A 21,488-nucleotide genomic window follows, 5' to 3' on the forward strand; every position below is an offset into this window, starting at 1 on the left:
CACGGCGACGGTGTTAACCCACGGACCAACGGGGGCCCGTTGCGTTTCAACCGGTGGCGGCCGAGTGCACGGACGCACGCTGACGAGTACCCCACGTACCCCCGTGATGAACCCCATCCCGCGCCATCGCCTCAGCGGGACCACGTACGCCGGGGCGGCACAAACCGGGTCATGAGACACGCGAGGCCCCGCGTTCCCGGTTTCAGGCGGTATCCGGAAACCTCACAGAGCCGTTGAGGTTTCGGACAACATACAGCAGGCCACAGTCAATACAGGCTGGCGGTCAGCTCTCTGTGAAGGAGAGGCCAACGACGGTCACAGCGTTCACACACCTTTTGTGTTCGACCACACACACACATGGAATACACTGTACATTAGTTGTATTGTCCCTTTTTTCTACTCACTGTGCACTGTGTTCTTCTTACTTTACACACCACACACCTTGTTACTCCTGGACCGCAATAAGGACTGGAACCATCAGCTGTTCTGACAGCAACAGTAGTCTGTTTTATCGGACTCTAAATTCAAGTGTTTGCCTTGTTTTCATTTTATTTATGTTTTTATTTACCTTGTCTGTGTGCGCCTCCCTCCCCAGGTCTCCTCCCCCAGCTGTGACTCCCAGGGTCTTCAGTCAGAGGAGACCCCACCCTCAGAGCCACAGAGCCCTGTCACTCAAACCGCAGGGAGCGGGGCAGGGGTGGTTGCCACGGCAGCAGGCCGACCCACCTCCTGCCTGACGCCCCTCCCCCTGGTGTCCCGGGTGAAGACGGAGCAGAGCGCCGCTACGCCACAACACACTCCACATCCGCAGCAGGTGAGCCAGGAAATTAGATCTAATGTCATGCACAGTCTATCCGACTCTGGGCTGATCTTCCATTTTCAGGCTCAGCACTAGAAACAAACTGTTCTGTCTCAACTGGTGCAAATGAGTCTTCAGTCTTTTTGGCGATACCCTCTGAATATTTAAAGGTGTGCTCCAGTCACACGATCATCCGGCTGTAAAGTCCCACCCGGCAAACCAATCGTTGGTTTAGAAGACAAAATAAGAGTGACTTGATTCCAGCCAATGAAAACCAAGAGAGCAGTGCGTCTCCTCAAACAACCTGCTGCATACCTGCTTTTCCATTGGAGTTGTCTGACACGGGGTGAACTCATTTGTGTCTGGAATGTTCCAGAACTCCCCGGAGCCCAGTGACTTCTGACTGGTCCACGACTGACCTGTCACGACGTACTGATGATGGCTAATTAAATGGAGAAATGCTACGGCTAACGTTGTATCTGTCCTTTACAGCAGGAGGCCACATCCTACTCTGTGGTTTGCACCCCCGTTGCCAAGCGCCTCTGGGAGGGGGGCAACCGGGGCGAAGGAGGGGGCGGGTCCGGGGGGGGAGGGGGCGGAGGTGGATCCAGGAAGGCCGCCCGCTACTCTTCCTCCTCTGCCTCGTCAAATGGCTGCAACTCCCAGGATGCAACGGGCAGAAACGTCGTTAACCACAGTAACCAGAACAACAACAACAGTAACCATAACAACAGCAGTGCTGGGACGCCGGACGGGGCAAGCCCGGGGGCGTTGAGCATATACACCAGCGACTCGCCCCTCAGTTACCACGACGACGAGGAGGAAGAGGAGGTGACGGATGATAGTGCTGAAGAGCAATACAGACAGATCTGCAACATGTACGCAATGTACAGCATGCTCAATGTGGGCGCCCCAGGTAAGGGGTGTGTGTGTGTGTGTGTGTGTGTGTGTGTGTGTGTGTGTGTGTGTGTGTGTGTGTGTGTGTGTGTGTGTGTGTGTGTGTGTGTGTGTGTGTGTGTGTGTGTGTGTGTGTGTGTGTGTGTGTGTGTGTGTGTGTGTGTGTGTGTGTGTGTGTGTGTGTGTGTGTGTGTGTGTGTGTGTGTGTGTGTGTGTGTGTGTGTGTGAACATTAAAGTACATCTGTAACAGCCGCAGGTGAGAGAGGATGGTCATTAGGTGCCCGTAGAACCTATTTGGACCACTAACATTGTTGAGAAAATTATTTAATTTTAATAATATGTAAATAAATATTTTGATTGGGAAGATCTTGCTCTAGGTGTTAGTGGCAGGTGTTACTGGTGTAGGTGTTAGCAACCTGAGTTAGTGACGAAGGGGCCGTGAGTTGGTGACGAAGGGGCCGTGAGTTGGTGACGAAGGGGATGTTCTTTTGTTTGGGTACACTTTATGAATAGCGGTATTGAAGCCATGCCTGGTATTTGTTATAAGAAGATTCAAGTCAGAACAGAGACCTGAAACTCAACACCGCTTGGATAATCATTCTGGCGTCTTGAAACAACAAAACCATCTTTCTGTTCATGGTATGTGTGTGCGCGCTTGTCATTGGTCTGGTGTGTTTGTCTGGATAAAGAGAAATTAGACTGGAGGAAAGCCAAGCCAGCTCCGTCCACTGAAAACAGTACCCTGGAATGGAGTTTTATTTTCAGCCCAAAAAAATTGTCAGACACCAGAATGCTTTTTGAGAGGTGTTGAGTGGTTCAGTTTCCATCCTGACTTAAACTTTCTTTTTAAACTTTCACCAGTAGTGTAGCAGTTCGAGCATCTGACCAGCAACCGGAAGGTCGTGTGACCAAATCCTTGAACCAGCAATGTGAAACATTTCTCCCTGAGCAAACCAGACGACCCTAACGTCTCTTTGCTGTGAATGTGTTCCGTCGTACTTCCCTGGAGAAACGGGGCTGATGAGTATGCTAATGTAGCTGTATGTATTCATTCGTAACCCCCCCTACTGTCTCCGTCAACCTAGTAACGGGCGAGCGTGTTGAGTCCCTACCGGAGCACCTCACAGCGGAGACCCGGGGAGGACGAGGGGTCAGGGTTCGCCAGGACCTGGCCTCCCTACCTGCCGAACTCATCAACCAGATAGGTACTGATCTACTCCGTTAACGTGACCCTTGCTAACAGGCCGCTCAGAGACCCCCTCCCGCTCAGAGACCCCCTCCCGCTCAGAGACCCCCTCCCGCTCAGAGACCGTCAAGACGACCCCCGTGGAAATCGTTTCCATGCATTTTAAATGGGCCCAAGTGAAAATGGGCCCGTGTGTATTTCGTTCAGTCCGCCACCCCCACCCATAGACCCCCACCCATAGACCTATTGGTCCTGTTCCAGGTAACCGGTGCCACCCGCGGCTGTACGAGGAGGGCGACCCGGCCGAGCGCCTAGAGCTGGTGACCGGTACCAGCGTGTTCATCTCCCGCGCCCAGCTCATGAACTGTCACGTCTCAGCTGGCACGCGCCACAAAGTCTTACTGAGGAGGCTGCTGGCGTCTTTCTTCGACAGGTAGGTGACGGTCACATCTGTGTCCCCCCCCCCCTCCACCCCCACCCCACTCTCATGCCCTGTGTGTACTATATCTTCTCATCCCCTCTCTCGCAGGAGCACCCTGGCAAATAGTTGCGGGACAGGGATCCGATCGTCCACCAATGACCCCAGCCGCAAGCCCCTGGACAGCAGAGTGCTGCACGCCGTTAAGTGTAAGTCGCTGCTCCCCCCTGAGCACTCACGGCTAAAAGGGCCCCACTGACCGGGTGTGTTCACGTAACCGTGACATCAAAGGATTTTGTGTTTTCATTTCTTGTTTTACCAACTGGACTGGTAACCCGCTGCCTATAACCCGCGACCTGGGGAAAAGTAACACGGCGGGTGACGGGGGATGAATGAGCACCGTTGGAAGCTGTGGGTGATTAGGCAGCCATGTCGGTTTGAGGGCCAGATTGACAGTGTTGTCAGGACACCGTGGTTACCACCCTACCGCTGTGATAAGTACAGGACCCCCTCGATTAAGGCCCCATCTGAAAGACGGCTCCCTGTGTGGGGTAGTTTCCCCGTCAGTGCCTTGGGGCCTTGGGATTTGATCTTTAGACCAGAGAAAAGAGCGTTCCCTACTGGCCCTCCAACATACTGATTCATACTTCCATTAAACTTGGTTGTTCATCTCATATTGTAAAAAAAAGCACAGTGGTTGTTTATTCGTATAATGTCGTGTTCAATAAGCCTCATCTTTCGTCCACAGTCATTCTATCATCTATCAGGGCATATGAGGGGGAAGCCACTTTAGATGACTCAAATGTTGCTCGCCAAGCCTTACTTGGCTCTCTTTCTCCGTCTCTCTCTCCCACCTCTCTAGTCTACTGTCAGAACTTTGCTCCCAGCTTCAAGGAGAGTGAGATGAACGCCATCGCGGCTGACATGTGCACCAACGCCCGTCGCGTGGTCCGGAAGTCCTGGATCCCCAAGCTCAAGCTCCTCATGGCCGAGGGCGACGCCTACTCTGCTTTCCTCCAATCGGACGCGGTCAAGATGGAGGCAGATGCCCTGGGGGCGGAGCACGGTTTTGATCCCGCCTCCCTGGCGGAAGCGACGGCGGCCAGTAGTGACGCGGGACCGTCTTCTGGGGAGGGGCTTCAGAGTGTTGTGGGCGGTGATGGCAGCACTCTGTTTTAAAGTGAGTGGGCAGAGTTTGTCTAACCTTTCTGCTTGATCTGATTGGTCTATGATCATTTCCTGGTGTCCTTCTTGGTGACACTTTCTTCTTTTGTTTTTTTTGTTTTGTTTTTAACGGCAACTTTTCAAATCTGATTTTCCTCCCTTGGTCTTTGGCATGTTGTTTATTTTCTCCACCCGCTCCTTCTCTCTCTGTCTCTCTCCCTCTCTCTCTCTCTCTCCTATCCCGTACCCCTGTACAAAGTGTCTCCCCTACTTCTGGGGGAGAGAGAGAGCGGGACGGCGGGTGGGTGGGGCGAGGGAGTGGGAGAAAGCAAGCATGCCAGAGGAGGGGTGGTTGTGTATGATGAAAACGGGATCTGAACATATGCCCCGTTCCCCTAATGCAGAGTATTGTGATGTTCATGTTTTGGTATTTTTTTTCGGGTCTTCAAAGACCTCCCTCCCCTTTCCATATCGCTAAAACACATTCCCTATGAGGGGGGGGGGGTGTCGGGTTTAGGGAGGGGGGGGCGTGTCCTCTGGCCGGTCTAATAACACTGTTTAGATAATGAATGTATGGGTCCAAACCCCTGGACCATGGTCCAGATAACTATGTATCGGACGGGAGATTGTATTCATCAGTTTATATAGACTCTGGAAGTCCCATGGCTGGCTCTTCTATGGTGGGGGTGGGTGAGAGAGGGATTTTATTTTGGGTGGGAGGGGAGTAGGTGTTTGTAAGGGGATAATGGTCGAAAGAAGTGTGTATTCTGTCCTGGTGACTCTTCTGACCCCTTTTTGTATTTGTCTCGGTGCTGGACCTTTGGCTCGGCCAGGACTTCTCATGAAGAGTGCAGATCAGCTATGGGCAGATGTTGAGGAGCTCGCATGTGTGGAATAAGACTTCCTGGCTCTGTGAAGCCTTCACATCTGTCTAGTTAATACTGTCTGAGAGGAGAAAGGGGCTGTTGGAAAGAAGAGCTCACTCAAACCCAAATCATGTCGAATTTTAGAAGGAAACCGACTGAAATAGTTTGTCGTCTTGCACTATGAAACAAGTCTTCTCTCCAAAAGCTAAAAATTCTCTGTTTTCGGCCGCTGACCCAAGCATTGTGTGTGTGTGTGTGGTAGGTCCACTTGTATTTAATTGAGACTGTTGGGGGGGAGGGGGGCCTGGCATATCATTGTAATGTGTTGGTTTGCGTGTGTGTTGACAAGGGCCGTTCATTCTGAGATGTGTGCTGCGGCAGAAGCACCAGACAGGGAGAGAGCTCACACGCTCGGCCGACTCATTAATCCACCACTCTGATCGGGGGGGGGGGGGGGGGGGGGGGGGGGGTGGTGGTGTGTGAGACTCCTTCTTCGTAAATAAAGCCAGTAAACATGTCTGCATCCCAGTGATGTTGAACCCACCTCCACATGGGCCAATAACCAGTTGTCGTTCTGGTCAGAGGGGCATGCTGGTTTGATGTCATAGCAATATAGTCCATGGAATGGGCCAGCAGTCTGCCTGGGATGACCTGACTGTCTGGAACGGGGACAGCCGTTCTATTCCTTTCGTTTCTAGGTTGGTGCCTCCACTACCAGTAGGAAAGAGTTGCCCCCGGAACGCTGATCTGGGGTCAGTATGGCGATTGATTGGGAGTTTGGAAAAAGGGCATTTGTGTGTGTGTGTGTGTGTTTTGGGGAGGGGGGAGTTTAAACACGCTTGTTGGGTCTTGGTCTCTTGTCTGTTTGTACCATTTCACCAACTCCTTGTCACTCGTTGCGCGACAATTCCACAAAGCGGCTGACAAAAAAAAAAAACCCCAGACGGGCTGGCACCCAGGCTAGGTCGGGGAAGCACGGTTTGAAGTGGTCGGCGGCGCCACGGCGGGAGCTGTTGTTAGGATTAGCTGGCTTGGTCTGTTGTGTCACCACAACCTTACTGAGGTGGTCTGCCGAGCGCGCACGTGTGTACGCGCACCGGTTTGGAGGCCAGGGTCAATCGATCGTAACACTTCCCCCGCACTTTGACTGTGAACCTAAACACAGAGTGTAGCAGAGAGGACAAGGGAATCAACCAGAAAACCAGCGTGGATGAAGTGCAGGCCTGGCGTGGTAATGGCCTGGTCCAGCCAACCCACCGAAAGCCAGGGAGATGTTTTGGAGCTGAAGACAACTCTGGTTTTCTAGATGGAGTAGCTGCCGCCAAACTGGCGCACAGTCTGCTTTTACACCTGGTTTTTAAGACCTGTATACGTTGTTTACGTTTTGAGTTTTTTTTTTTTATATATATATATATATACATATCTCGTTTTATTTTTATTTTATATAAATAAATAGTGAATTGTCAAAGAAGAGCCCAGGTATTGAAAGTGTATTGGGCTAGCACTACCAGAGTCCAGTGGACCTGTGCCCGGGGGGGGGGGGGGTTTGGGGGTGACATGTCGTAGGACCCTGGAGGACTCCTGTGACATGGACCGAGAGCAAAAGAAGAGGAAATAGACGACGAGGCACGAGGGAGCAGAACGGGGAAACTTGCACTTTTCGAAGAGAGAAAAAAATTGTAATAAATGCTTTTGTCAAGCGCTGCCTTAAAGGAAAAAAGAGAGAGTGAGTGCCTAGAAGAACATGGAGACAGATCGGAGGACACAGCCCTTCTCCTGGGAGGAGGGGGGCAGGATGCTTGGTTGGTTCTGTGTGCTGGTGTGCCCCCCCCTCCCCCCCACTGCCATATATGGAGTCATGCGTGTTAATGTCTAGCTCTTAGCAGCGACGGCGTTGACACAAAGAGGGTGTGTGTGTCCATTGCGCAGTGCTGTGAGTGAGTCTGCGTCTGGTTGTATGTGCTGCGTGCCTGTGTGTGTGTGTGTGTGTGTGTGTGTGTGTGTGTGTGTGTTTTGGGTTGGAGAGTGACAGTCTCTCCTGACAGTGTGGGTGGTGGTATGTGCAGAGGCGGAGAGGAGAGTGTTTGTTTTTGTCTGACTTCATAGGAGGGAGAGGGGGTGGAGGCCTACACACACACACACACACACACACTCTGCCGCAGAGACACACCCATAACACACACACACAAACACATCTGGGACATCGGACATGCACGACTAACTGACACACACAGCCGAGTCTTCCTGCGCATCTACACGCGCGCCACGCATGCGCGCACACACACACACACACACACACACAAAAACAAACAAACACATCTGGGACATTACAAAGCTGCACTGATTACTGACACTCATTTTAATTCTCTCTGTCTCTCGTGTGTGTGTGTGTGTGGGTGGGTGGTTTGTTTGGGGGAGGGGTGTGTGTGTGTGTGTGTTTGGTGTGGCTACTGTCTAAACAACAGATGGGACTGATGTGGTGTGTGTGTGTGTGTGTGTCCTTCCGTGTGCGATCTTGCGTGACAGTCCATGTGTGTGGATGACAAGGCATGTTGGCTCCTGCATGCAAAGTGTGCGTGCGCACCAAAATCAGTTAGTGCACGCCTCCAACCAACCAACCCTCCATCCACCCCCTGGGGAGATGTGCTTGTGTCCTCTGCACCTTGTACAGATTTAGACAACGAGGGCGAAGACTGATGGAGGACGGTCCTGCATTGCCCCGGCAACGGTCTCTGTCACAATCACGCCGAGGCCTGGCCATTTGGCGTCGATGTACATGTTGATAACATCGCCCTCTGCGAAAAAAACCTACTGACGTGTTTTTAATTGGACAGATCCCTAGACCTGAGCGTGACGAAAGGGAGTTTCTGTTACTAGACACCTTGTAGCTCTACCTCATGCAGACGGGGGAGGGAGCTGGGGTGAGGGGTGAGGGAGCCGGGGTGAGGGTGGGTGAGTGATGCTGTTCTTTTCTTCCCTAGTAGTCCCGCTGGTTCGAGTGTGGCTCAGCGGAAGGCCTCGGTCCTGACAGGATTACCGCGAGGGCCCTCCCTCTTTGTAACCAAGATAAATATTTGCTTGTTTATGCGAGGGGCGGGGGTGCGTGGCCTTGCTCTGTCTCGGGTGTGGAGCTGAAATCTGTCTTAGGCCGCCTCCCAAACGGCACCCTGTTCCTTATTTGAGTATACTTTAGACCAGGGTCGATAGAGCTGTGGTATAAAGTAGTGCACTATTTTAGGGTTAGGGTCGCAACCTAGGACTCCAGACTGGGGTGGGGAAGGGCTGAGTGGAGTGGGAGGAGTCAAGGTGGGCCTAGTTTGAGAAGGGCTGCTCCTCTGGTAGATTAGGGGAGGGCTGCTCCTCTGGTAGATTAGGGGAGGGCTGCTCCTCTGGTAGATTAGGGGAGGGCTGCTCCTATGGTAGATTAGGGGAGGGCTGCTCCTCTGGTAGATTAGGGTAGGGCTGCTCCTCTGGTAGATTAGGGGAGGGCTGCTCCTCTGGTAGATTAGGGGAGGGCTGCTCCTCTGGTAGATTAGGGGAGGGCTCCTTCTATGGTAGATGCTGGTCAATGCATCCTAAGCAGCACCTTATTTCTCTATGGGGAACTACTTTTGAGGCAAGGTCGTAGGGTGTCATTTGGGATGCTGCCAAGTCTGTCAGTTCTCCCTTTTACACTTGACTGAAGGACGGATGGGAGTTTCATTACTTCTGACCGAGTGGGAGGGGACAGGAGGAAGCATGTGGTCTATATACTCACGTAGCTCACCCCTTATGTATGAGGCTGGACGGTGGATCATTGGGCCCGGGGATTCCATTTTGAACGTTCTAGAGACAGTGTTTTAGAAAAGAGCTTTGTAGAGCATTTTATGACGTCGTAGTAGTTTTCTGTTTATACTCACCCATGTTTTCATTTTCGTTCCAACAGATTTAAATGGTGTACTGTAGTGTTTTCTAAGTCCTTAAAATAAAGAGATACTAATAATTCAGACATTAACACGTTTTTAGAACTTTTTGCCAAGTGTCACGTTGTTAGGAGGAAGTGGAACTGTTCAACTGTAAGATAGGTGGAGAGAAAGAACAACATATTTTTTACGATGTTTCTGAATATGACTGAAGTGCTGTAATCCAAGGGGAAAGGACTGGGCATGAGGAAGGACTTACTGTACTGAAACAGTTTTTTTAGGGAGGGGAGAGACTGTTGGTTTATTGTAGACAGATGGCAACAGGGGTAGATGATGGACTGTTGGAGCACTAAAACCTGGTACGTCAGACACTCTAACCGGCTTGTTGTCTAGGGGAATATATGGCTTCAGTTATTGACAATGATCCGATCTGATTGGTCAGAAGACCAATGAGGGGCAAAAGATCCCGAATTGGGCTGCCTATATGTGTAAACGTATCAGTGTGGAATGATCACGTTTTGTGTTATCTAAACACTTCAAATTATCTATTTGTATGTTCTTGTTACATCTTCTTGGAGCAGAAGTTCCTGGAAGTGGTTTTTGGCCCTCTTTACTTCGCTGTACTTGGCTTTAGTGCCAAACGTTCCTGCCAGATGAATGTTGGCTGGTTCCTGATGCTCATAATTTTACTGGCCACCTGGTGGCCAGTGTTGGTACTGAACCTCAGAGGGGGAGGGACTTTCTGCACTGCCTGTTGGTACCATCTTCCTACCATTAGAGGGCAGTGTAATGTTACATCATCAGACAGTTGATGAGCTGCACGTTCGAAAACAGGTATTTCTGTTTTGTGAAAAGAATTCCCAGTGGTGTGTGTGTGTCTGTGTGTGTGTGTGGGTCAGCTGAACCAGCAACCTGCTTGGCGTCAACACACAACTGGTGTGACCAAGATATCAGAACGATTGGTAAGCTGACAGGATAGTGCTTCGACATGCTCCGTCCATCTACTGGCCGTTTTGTGTTCTCTGTGGTCAAAAGACGTTCAAAAGACGTTGAGAATACGTAAATTCTCGTCACTATCTGGTCTGAGGTGGCACCACAAATGAATACGAGGGAAATGGAGAGGGTGAAATAATGTTTAATGAAGCACCTTTGGGTGAGCGCCAGCGGTCCTGTGTAGACATGACCTCTGGCCAGCGCCTCGGCACCTTGTCAAACACTCTCTCTAGTCTCTCTGACGGCCTGTGGACCGGACATTTGGTGGCAGATGAAGGATTCGGGCATAGAAGTGAATCTATAGACCTTAATGGAAACTTGAAATGACAGCATAATGGGTTAGAGGTTCTGAGCCCGTTCTATAGATTCCATTTCTGCGGATCCAGAACCGTTTTGACCAGATGAGACACGGTAGAAAACTGACTGAAACGGGGGGGGGGGTTGGGGTTATTTGAACTTGTCTTTAAACTTGTTTGTGTTGTAATATTATGACACTGTACCAATGAATGCGAGCCAGAATTGGGCCATGGCAATGGGGAGGGGAATAATAAAAAAAAAAAAAGATATGTTCGAGGGTTTGTTTTTTCTAGTTTTATTTCCAGTTTGTTTTTTGTATAATTATTCCTTTTTTATTTTTGTATTTGGTGTTGTGGATGTAACCACCAGGCCCCGCCCCAGGTGGGTTCTTGAGGGGTTGGTGACCAACGAACGAACCAGTAGGGCCCAGTGTTCCCCCTGGTCAGGTCACATGATCAGGGAACGCTCTGTGTCCTAATGACGAGACTGTACTTCCCTTCCATGCAGGGGGGGTGGTGGGGGGGGGCTAGAACTGACAAGTGTAGGTACACTACCGCAGAAGAAGAATGAGTGACATCATTCTATTCCTAAAGTAGGAAACACCCCCAACTGGCCCCCTCTGCTTTGTAGGATCTACCTTTAGCCGCAGGTCAGAGATCAGGTGAAACCATTCACCAATCCTGACCTTAAACATTAAGGCCGGGGGAACCAGGTCCAGTTCAGATCAGTGGCTGGAGCCGAGGAAACCTCTGCCTTCTAGGCTTGCCGATCCTTGTATGTTTCCTTAAAGTGTGAATCAGACCTGGGTTCAAATCCTATTCCAAATCTTTTCATTACACTCAGCGTTCAGTATGGTCTGTTGGACGTTTCCAGGGGCTGGGGTTTTGCGGCCAGAGTGTGCAGTGGCCCCATTAAGCCCGACGGGCTTAATCGAACACAGGCAACGCCGTCTTTGAATGGATTTGGAATGGTCTTCAAACCCGGGTCTTGTTCCAATCTGTGCATTTCTCTGCAACCGCTTACTGACAGCAACTCATAGACTTCTATTCCAGAGAACGTTTGCTATTATTACCGCTTTTTACGATCTTACGACCCCGACGCACCAGGGACACACGCGCAACCATGGGTGCTTACTGAAAGTGCCCCATTTTCTGTGCTTTAGTGCACAGCTCCAGTTTACCTCCCTACGCTATTAGCCATAGTCTCAGACCGTTCCTGACCTCATGATCACCTGGGCTGCATTCATTACGGCCTGGAATGGAACAGAACAAGTGCAGACTACCTGAACAAATTTGAGTTGTTTTATTATCATTATTATGTTTTATGACGTTTTTTTTGTCGTGAAACGTTCTCCGACGGCTAGCGCTAATGAATACAACCCAGGAGATACTTGGCTGATGTGGCCATTCGCTACACACGCAGTACAGTTACTTCAGGTACAGACAGTGACGACCGCCGTCGACACGGAACGAATAAAGCCCGGCCTGCAGCGGGGAAAGTTGATTACGTCTCGGACAGGATCAACGGTTTCTGCTGATATGGAGGGAGTCGAAAATGGTTCCGTTGTTTGCTGCGGAGCGGTTAAAGTCTTTGGGAATGTCCTTACCTCAGTTACATAAATGGAGAGGGAGACTTACTATCACTATAGCAACCAAGAATGACTTCTATCTCTCCTTTTTTGGGGTTTTCTGTCTCTGGTGTCGTCGAGTCGTTTCTTTTTCCCCCCACAACTATAAATATATAAATATATTAAACTGTACATTCTTACATAGAAGCACTATTGAAGTTTTGTTAGTTGTGCACATGCAGCATGATGTTATACTATGATGACTAATAACCCAGACGAGAAAATGTAGAAAATAAATACAGCTTTTTTTCAGGGGTGGGGGATATAAAATACTTACAACCCAACGCAGTAGCTTCAGATACTACTGATTACGTCAAAAATGACGCACCCGCTGACCCCGTTCCGTACTGTGTTATCCCTTCCCCCTGACCTTTGACCCCACCCATGTACATGCCAGTGTTTCTTCCAAGTGCCAATAACTTTGTGAAATCCTAACTGTGACCCAGTAATAAAGATAATTGCACATTAACTACTGTAAAGAAAAAGATTTTAAAAAGAAAACGAACAAAAAAAAAAAATCTGAGTATCTTAATAAAAAGGTTTGTAACAAATACATTTTGGCTACCGAGCGTCTTTTCATTCTGCGTGGTCTGTGATTTACTGTTGGTTGAGTTGGCACGACCTGTTCCGTTTTTTTCCTGTATGTTGTACTAGCTGTGTTCAAAAGGTGCGTGCGTGCATGTTTGGAAATATCGTGACGGTGTATGTGTGTCACAGCCTAAGCATCCTGTTGATTGGTTCTGTATGAATGACTCATCCGTTCACGCACACACATCCCTGTGCCACTGTCCACAGGGCAGCCGTTTATGGCGTGGAAAGTGTTATGGAACATTTTAGTGTATTACACACTGGTGCTGGGAATACGACAATGGTTGGATGGCTTGTTTACTTTTGCTCGTGTGTAGACTATTTTGAGTGAAACAAGCTCCACCCCCTGTAGCCAACTCTTACCACCATCTGCCACTTGATATATAGCGAATGCCCTTTACATGTACAAACACGTTTTAGGAATGGCTCCCAAGTGTTCCCTAAACAGACTGGGGCCTGGTCTCATTCCACACCAGCAGCTTCACACTAACTCCTGTTTTCACCAGTGACCGATCTTCTCACAGCGGATCTTTGGTAGGGAGTCCGACTGTTCAAAAAGACCAATGCAGGAAGTGTGTCCTTCAGGAGGTGAACTGCCAGAGGGTCTTATGGGATTTAATCCGGTCCAAGGTTACTCCTCAACTACAGCACCTCCCTATCAACAATGGAAAAGTACCCTCCTTAAAAGAAAATTTCACAGTCAGACACTTTTAAAAGCAAATATATATATAGATTTAATAAAGAACCAAGTTTCCATTTTAAACTAGAAACTTAAGTAAAATACAACACATTGATTTATTATATACAGTTTCAGTATACATTTACAAAAAAAGAGTGGAGCGTCTTCTTAGCATCTGAAGCGGTGTTGAGCGGACTGACAATGTGACAGCACAAAGTTTGTTTTTTTAAATGGCCCCCAGCCAATCTCAGTGACCCCATAACCTCTCCTGTCAAGAGGAGACACCAACACGGTGTGTGCCAGGTGTTGGTTCTAGGGATGGTTCTATTGGTGTTCTTTAGGAGACCAATAGAACTTATGAAGAATGCATGGGGTGAATGGTGAACCTAAACCAGGTGCCATCGGGTCAATAAAAAAAAAAGATTTCAGTAATTTCAACTGCAGCTTGTAATAGAAAAAAGGGTATGAAAACAAAATATACAGTAAAAAGAAGAAAAAAAACATGGACAAATTAACAGGAATTTATTAATTCTGCCAAACAAACTTCTCTTGGACAAAGGTTGGTTTATCCCCATTTCGTTGTTGACATTTTGTTTGGCAGAATAAACACACCGCAGGTTTGCAATGTAAGCAAACACCGGAGCAAGGCAGCCATTTTGTCCGACATGTTATTTACTCCACACAATCTCCATACGTGGCAGCGAGCGACTAAACGCACCAATCATTTTCATACCAAGAGAAACACTCATCGCTGACACTGGTGAAATCAACTTCCTCTTACAGCCTAATAAGGGCCTGTTCAAAACCTTCTAATGCAATCGTACTGGTAATAAATCACTGCCATGGCAGTGTTGAATAGGTAAAAGCAAAGTACTTTCCACCAACCAGGTCTGGTTAGATCACAGCCATTTCCTCACGGAAGGAAGACAAAGACGCACCGTGAAGGTTTTGAACTGTAGAAGTCAACCAACCCTGAGTGTTCCTTATAAAGCTTTTGTAACGCAAGGGCGTTTGGAGAACATGATATGGAGGAAATCCAGCAGTGAGGTTTCCACATGGGAGTGACATCTTTTCCAAACAGAACACAGGCAACAAAAAAGGGAACAGCATCGGAGTGGCTATCGGTACTTGGCAGTCAGCCAACCATTAACTATCAGATTAAATCAACGGTACCAGCCAGACCACGGGGGCACTTTTGACCAAACGACAACAGGCAGCACCATCACCTCCCTCACAGAGAGGCGTGGGTCTTGTCTTGAGGCACAAGCACAGGGAAAATGCAATGGCCAAATACCTCTACATCCAACAATGTAAAGCTTGTGAGCAGGAAGTAGAAAAGAAAATAAAAGCATTACATTTCATATTTATTTACACAATATTGTCTGTGATGTGAGATTGGCAACTGACATTGTGCATTTACATGGACATGAACATGGATGTCCACAAGGGGGCAACGTAGCCCCAGGTAATCTATTGTGCTGCTACTTCCTGCCCAGCAACATAGAACTCTGACTGTTGCTATGGCAAAGCGATCTCAATAGGCTAGCCGTTTCTGCTGAACACAGAGCAGATACCTCCCATCTAGCCATAACCATTAGGGCTAATCACATAGAAACTGACCTTAAATCAGTGTTTACGGGTAACTACTACCTCCTATGGTAATCTAATGGTATGGACAATCTGGCTAAAAGGTAGAATTTCTCCATTATCACTGATTTACAATCTGATTCTCACATGGTAAAAGAAAAGATAACCGTGGGGTGAAAGACACCAAGCTCAGATCTGTGTCTAGACCGCTGTAACTTACTCCTACTCTGTAGGAAGAGGCTGTCTTAATTATAGGCACACCTCCTGCAAAGAGGCCCATATCCCATTATCTCATAGACATATAAAAAATAGTTAAGGCAACTCTTACACCCCCACCATCGCTCCCACGTCCCGAACGCTTCAAGGTCTGTACCGTAATTCACGCATTAAAATCATAAAATGTACGTCCGAACTTCGCCTGACCACGTAAAACAATGCAACGTTTATGACCCTCCTCTGTCAGGGGCCACGAGGGGAGACATGAGCAGGAGCATGCCGACATGAGGAGAGAAAAAGAAATTAGAGTGGTGGCGGTGGGGGGGGGGGGGGGGGGGTCAAGTAATGACTAACAGATTTTTCAGAGGCTGAATATTCCCCTTTGCCATGAGGATGAGGGTCACTCTTTCTCCCTCGTCATCCCAGGGAGGGAGTGGGGGAAGGGGTTAGGAGGAGAGGTCAGAGGGCGAAGAACAGGATGAGGACCACGATCATGATCACCACCAGCCCTCCGATGGCACACCACTGTCTCCGACCTGACCGGGAACCAAACACACGGGTCAAAATCACGACGGAAAGCCACAGAGAGAGAACTTGTGTGTGTGTGTGTGTGTGTGTGTGTCATGAGAAGGAGTCATATTTTTGTGTTTGTGTGAGAGGCTGCAGTAAACGGACAGAGCTGCTGGTGTGTGGACAGTATGTATCCGCTCATAGACTAGAACGTATTGATCTCTTCCTGACGCCATGGTACCTTGTGTTTTTGACCATATTCACGCTACTAAACGTCGTCTTACATTCCCTAAACCTCTGGTCGTCTCTGTAAATGAGAATTGGTTCCCTGTCGACGTAGCTTCAGTAAAGGTGAAATAACATTTTGCAGATAGTTGAGTGTGTGTGTGCTTGTTTTTATATCCTTGTGGGGACAAAATGTCCCCATTAGTATAGTAAAACATGCCCCGTGGGGCCATTTTTTAGGGCCTCATGAGGCAAAAGTAAATTTCCAGTTCAGGTTTAGGGTCAAACTTACAATTAATTTTAGAGTTAGAATTGGGGGTTCTTTAAGGTCCAGGTATTGTTGGTTAAGGTTATGCATTAGATCTAGGTAAAGTTTAGGCATAAATGTTACTTTATTGAGGTTACGGTTAGGGTTAGATTAGGGTTAAGATTAGGGCAAGGGAGCATGCAATTTAGTTTTTCAGGTTCCCATGAGGATATAAAAACAAACGTGTGTATGTGTGTGTGAGGGTGTGTTTGCTTACTGCTGGTCATGTGGGAAACTTTCTCCATCTTCTTGAGGACAGAGTCCATCCTAGAACTGGTCTGGTCCATTTCCTCTCCAAACTCCCCCAACATACTGGAACATACAGGGCAATGCTGAAGTCAGACAGACACTTATCAACCACAAGTAATATTCTCACACAAAATTGTGTCATTTCCTGTTTTACTTCTTGGGGGAATGCCAGTGACAATTGTGAATAGCAGAGGAAGCCTAGTCTCCTCCCTCAGAAAAGGAAACTGGCAAAACAGTTCCCTTCCGCTAATTTCACCCACGGTCAAAGGGGTATTTTAATGATTTCTTACCATAAATATATTTATAAACAGTTTGAGCTGCTGGAGATCTGTGTTCTACTACTCACACTGCCTGGTCGTCTAGTTCATCCCCGATGCGTCCAGACATGTCTTTCAGGACTCTAATGCTTCCTGTCACCAGCTCCAAATGGTCATCCTGATCCTGCATTATTAACTGTAGAAAGACAAACATCAACATCACTACCATTATCATGTTACTTGTCCAGCATTATCAACTGCAAAAAGACAACCAACAACATCACTAGCATTATCATGTTACTGGTCCTGCATTATCAACTGTAGGGGGATAACCTTCATCAACATCACTACCATTATCATGTTACTGGTCCAGCACTATGAACTGAAGGGATAACCTTAATTAATGTTGTCAGTATTACCACTTTCATTATACTCACCCTGGTCCTGCATTATGAATGATAAAGACAGAAGCTATCATCATCATCATCATCATCACCCTAAGAGAAGCTTGGGGGTCTCCTCCGTCCCGCCTACCTGCTGCTGTTCCTGTTGCTCCTGGATGTACCTGGAGTTAGCTGACACTAGGTGAGGCTCTAGGCCATCAGACTTGTCCTGCACAGTCACCCCCATCAGAGCCTGAAACACACAGAAACACACAGAGCTCATACACTGGGTGGTTCATATCCTGAAACCTCATTGGCTGAAAGCTGTGGTATGTGACACATTATACCACAGGTACAACATCACACAATAGCAATAAGGCATTTAAGGGGTTACGGTATACCAGAGAATAAATTGACAGTATGTCATGGTATATTAGCTATGTACTACAACCCCTCATACCTTATGTTTAAGTATACCCCATAAAACAGTTTATAGCACCATTGACAGTTTAAGAACATGTCATTAATCAGACAGACTTTTCTTAGGACCTTTCTCAAGAACACTTTTAAGAAAAAACCAGAGTGAGCAAATTTTCGAAATATAGCAGCCCAAAGTATCTACACTAATTTAACTTAAAACCAATCACATAAAATAAATCCAAATTGGATCTTTTTCAGAGCTCTGGTCTGATTTAAAAATAATGCATCCCCAGAAGGCCAGACTTACCTGCCTATTCCTCTTCTCAGACAGAGCCACCACAGAGGGACTGGACAGCTGCTCCTTCATCTCCTATCACACAGCACCCAACCAAAAAAACAGGGTTATTACTATTTTAATAATTTATTTTAACCTCTCTGGCCAGGTTACATCCACCCCCCCCCCCGACCCCCACACCTCCCTCACCCACCCACCCACCCATCCTGACACTCACCCATCCCCACCCACCCACACATACATACCCACACCCACCCACCTGTACAGACTGTCGTGTTCGCTCCACAAAGTCTCTCCTCTCCTGCAGCTCATTCTCTCCCAGACGGAACTTCCCCGGGTTGGACTCGACGATGCCTGGGACAGTTAAGGCGTCTACATAGACCTACATACAGCTACATAGACCTACATACAGCTACATAGACCTACATACAGCTACAGAGACCTACATACAGCTACATAGACCTACGCTACGGACAGACCATATCACTCACTACCCCCACCACCACCACCACCTCAGTCTGTCACACTCTTTCTGCGTGTGCGTGGTTGTTTTAAGCACCATCTCTCCTGAAATGAAGAACATTCCCAAATCTCTACCCCCCCACTCTCTTCGGTGGCCTCAGATCTTGATTCGCAGACCTCATCCGCAGGCCTCTTGCATTCCTTCTCTTTCATGTGTGGCCCCCACTAGTCTAAACCTCACCTTCCCTCCTCTCTGAGCCCAGGCTATGTCCTGGCTCTTTCTGGCACTTCCATGCCACTTTTCTCTCCAGCTGGTGTATTTGTGTGTTAATGGATACTGATGGTTTCACTAAGGTCCTCCAAATCCCAGTCAATGGCTCGGAGACAGTTCCTCAGCTCATTGGTGCTCCAGTCCAACTCATCTTTGCTTACCTGTACATTACACACAGGTTAGACACACAACACAACAAAACACACTATGAACAAGACCTTTTCCGCGTTTCTGATACAGAATGCATACTGATTAAAGAAGTAAACATTTGGAGTCTACAGAAATAATTTAGTGATGACTTCACTGGTATAGATTACGTAGATAGCACTTAGCTGGCTAAATCTAGCCTGACACATGACATCACAGCCCATAGCCTGACACATGACATCACAGCCCATAGCCTGACACATGACATCACAGCCCATAGCCTGACACATGACATCACAGCCCATAGCCTGTATGAGTGTTTTCACCTGACTGCCCTCCTGCAGCAACTCCTCCCAGCGTTCGTACAGGCTTCTGGCACGAGACAGAGCCTTCTGGACCTCCCTGGGACAACAAATCACACACAGGTTATATACACATGAAAGCAATGCCTTTCTCTCCCTGCATATCACTGACACACAGACGTGTTGTAGAGAGGCTGGGAAACACATCCAGTCAACACTCTAACACGGCCTACATAGAACAGACACATCCAGTCAACACTAACACGGCCTACATAGAACAGACACATCCAGTCAACACTCTAACACAGCCTACATAGAACAGACACATCCAGTCAACACTCTAACACAGCCTACATAGAACAGACACATCCAGTCAACACTCTAACACAGCCTACATAGAACAGACACATCCAGTCAACACTCTAACACAGCCTACATAGAACAGACACATCCAGTCAACACTCTAACACAGCCTACATAGAACAGACACATCCAGTCAACACTCTAACACAGCCTACATAGAACAGACACATCCAGTCAACACTCTAACACGGCCTACATAGAACAGACACATCCAGTCAACACTCTAACACAGCCTACATAGAACAGACACATCCAGTCAACACTCTAACACAGCCTACATAGAACAGACACATCCAGTCAACACTAACACGGCCTACATAGAACAGACACATCCAGTCAACACTCTAACACAGCCTACATAGAACAGACACATCCAGTCAACACTAACACGGCCTACATAGAACAGACACATCCAGTCAACACTCTAACACAGCCTACATAGAACAGACACATCCAGTCAACACTCTAACACAGCCTACATAGAACAGACACATCCAGTCAACACTCTAACACAGCCTACATAGAACAGACACATCCAGTCAACACTAACACAGCCTACATAGAACAGACACATCCAGTCAACACTCTAACACAGCCTACATAGAACAGACACATCCAGTCAACACTAACACGGCCTACTTAAAACACATCTAGTCAACTATCAAATATACTGTCTCAATAAGACATCAACACTTTAACAGTCACTCTTGCACACACTCTCTAACATGCGCGCACACTAACATAAACACACACTATTCTCTATCACAAACACTCTCTCTTAAACAAACACACACACACACACACACACACTCCCCCTCTCTAACACACACACACACACACACACACACACACACTCTCTCTCCCTCTCTCTATAACACACACACACACACACACTCTCTCTCTCTCCCCCTCTCTATAACATACACACAAACACACACGCTCTCTCTCCCCCCACTCTAACACACAGACATACACTCTCTAACATGCACGCTCTCTCTCTCTAACATGCACACCCTCTAACACGCACGCACACACTCTCGCTCTCTAACGCGCACACACTCTCGCTCTCTAACGCCCACACACTCGCTCTCTAATGCGCACACACTCGCTCTCTCTAACACACACCCACTCACTCACTCACTCACAATTTTGCTCTAACACTTACACACACTCACTCTAATCTTGAACAAACAAAGACGCACGTGCCTTTCATCACGTTAGATAGTTCAATCTGGCTAGCTAAAACAAGTATGTACTCGTTTGCATAGAGAAATAGCTAACGCCCTGACTTGACCCAAACAGGTCCGAGTGGACACTTCGCACATCAATGTCAACTTCACAACACTCCGTAAACTGCACCATTGCAAAAGCCTAAAACTGGCAACCCAACTTTCAAGGAATCGTTCTTGACACATACACTACATTTCAGTGGCACCCCCAGTGGAAAGTCGGGACCAAAAATATAACTAGCAACCAGTACGTTGACTTCGATTCTAGCTTAGCATAGTCAGAACATAGCTAGCTGGTCGGCTAAAAAAAACAAGCACATTTGCTTGTGACCATAAGTGGGCACAGCTTTGTTAGTAAATGTAATCTAGATTCAACAGTTAGTTGACAGTTTATTTAGACTCGCTTTCTTACCCCTTGACTACGAAGAACGGGTCTTCGAGCGACATGTTGGCTCCTTCAGCCCAGAGCTGGCGCATGCGTACTAGCGGCCAGGAGCAGTGGGAGAGTCCATAGCTACGTCGATTGCACTGGGTCAAAGTTGAATTTAGGGCTGTAGAGATTTCTCTTTAATTAAACACAGGGAAGCAAATGCATTCTATAGATTCATTCAGAATATTATCGAAGACAATAACAGCATTCTTGAATTAGGCTACTGGTCCATAACCCAGGCTTCCCATTATATGTAGGTTATTTAGCAGATGCAATTACGCAGAAATACTTTTTTTTATACTGATCTGTAGTGGGAGTCGAAAACATATCCTTAGAGTTAGAGTTGTAACCACCATATCTACTAATTGAACTGGGGATGTGACCCATTCCAGTGATTTGCCAACCAATACATTTGATT

General features: G+C 47.8%; 2 protein-coding genes across 7 annotated transcripts in view; one reads left to right on the plus strand and one right to left on the minus strand.

Annotated features, from left to right (window-relative positions):
• nacc1b (nucleus accumbens associated 1, BEN and BTB (POZ) domain containing b) overlaps positions 1 to 5,775 on the plus strand; it is a 19,119-nt gene extending 13,344 nt beyond the window's left edge. For all 5 annotated transcript variants that reach the window (XM_029122187.2, XM_029122183.2, XM_029122185.2 and 2 more), the window contains exons 4-9: positions 596 to 814; positions 1,292 to 1,715; positions 2,783 to 2,902; positions 3,145 to 3,316; positions 3,413 to 3,510; positions 4,164 to 5,775. In XM_029122187.2, the coding sequence (XP_028978020.1) occupies positions 596 to 814; positions 1,292 to 1,715; positions 2,783 to 2,902; positions 3,145 to 3,316; positions 3,413 to 3,510; positions 4,164 to 4,480 (1,350 nt within the window). In that variant the 3' untranslated portion in view covers positions 4,481 to 5,775. The remainder of the gene's footprint in view (positions 1 to 595; positions 815 to 1,291; positions 1,716 to 2,782; positions 2,903 to 3,144; positions 3,317 to 3,412; positions 3,511 to 4,163) is intronic.
• Positions 1 to 21,169, minus strand: part of LOC105012092 (syntaxin-10) — a 25,434-nt gene extending 4,265 nt beyond the window's left edge. The window contains exons 1-9 of one of the 2 annotated variants that reach the window (XM_029122458.2): positions 21,053 to 21,168; positions 19,073 to 19,148; positions 18,667 to 18,760; positions 18,126 to 18,220; positions 17,879 to 17,941; positions 17,303 to 17,404; positions 16,858 to 16,964; positions 16,480 to 16,574; positions 13,515 to 15,756 (exon numbers count right to left, since the gene is read on the minus strand). In XM_029122458.2, coding sequence (XP_028978291.1) covers positions 15,680 to 15,756; positions 16,480 to 16,574; positions 16,858 to 16,964; positions 17,303 to 17,404; positions 17,879 to 17,941; positions 18,126 to 18,220; positions 18,667 to 18,760; positions 19,073 to 19,148; positions 21,053 to 21,117 — 774 coding nt within the window. In that variant the 5' untranslated portion in view covers positions 21,118 to 21,168 and the 3' untranslated portion in view covers positions 13,515 to 15,679. Of the gene's footprint in view, positions 1 to 13,514; positions 15,757 to 16,479; positions 16,575 to 16,857; positions 16,965 to 17,302; positions 17,405 to 17,878; positions 17,942 to 18,125; positions 18,221 to 18,666; positions 18,761 to 19,072; positions 19,149 to 21,052 lie in introns of those variants that run through there. The other variant, XM_034294007.1, reaches the window with a different exon arrangement.
• Between the last annotated feature and the right edge of the window lie 319 nt (positions 21,170 to 21,488).

Source organism: Esox lucius, chromosome 9, assembly GCF_011004845.1.
Source record: "Esox lucius isolate fEsoLuc1 chromosome 9, fEsoLuc1.pri, whole genome shotgun sequence".
Lineage (NCBI taxonomy): Eukaryota > Metazoa > Chordata > Actinopteri > Esociformes > Esocidae > Esox > Esox lucius.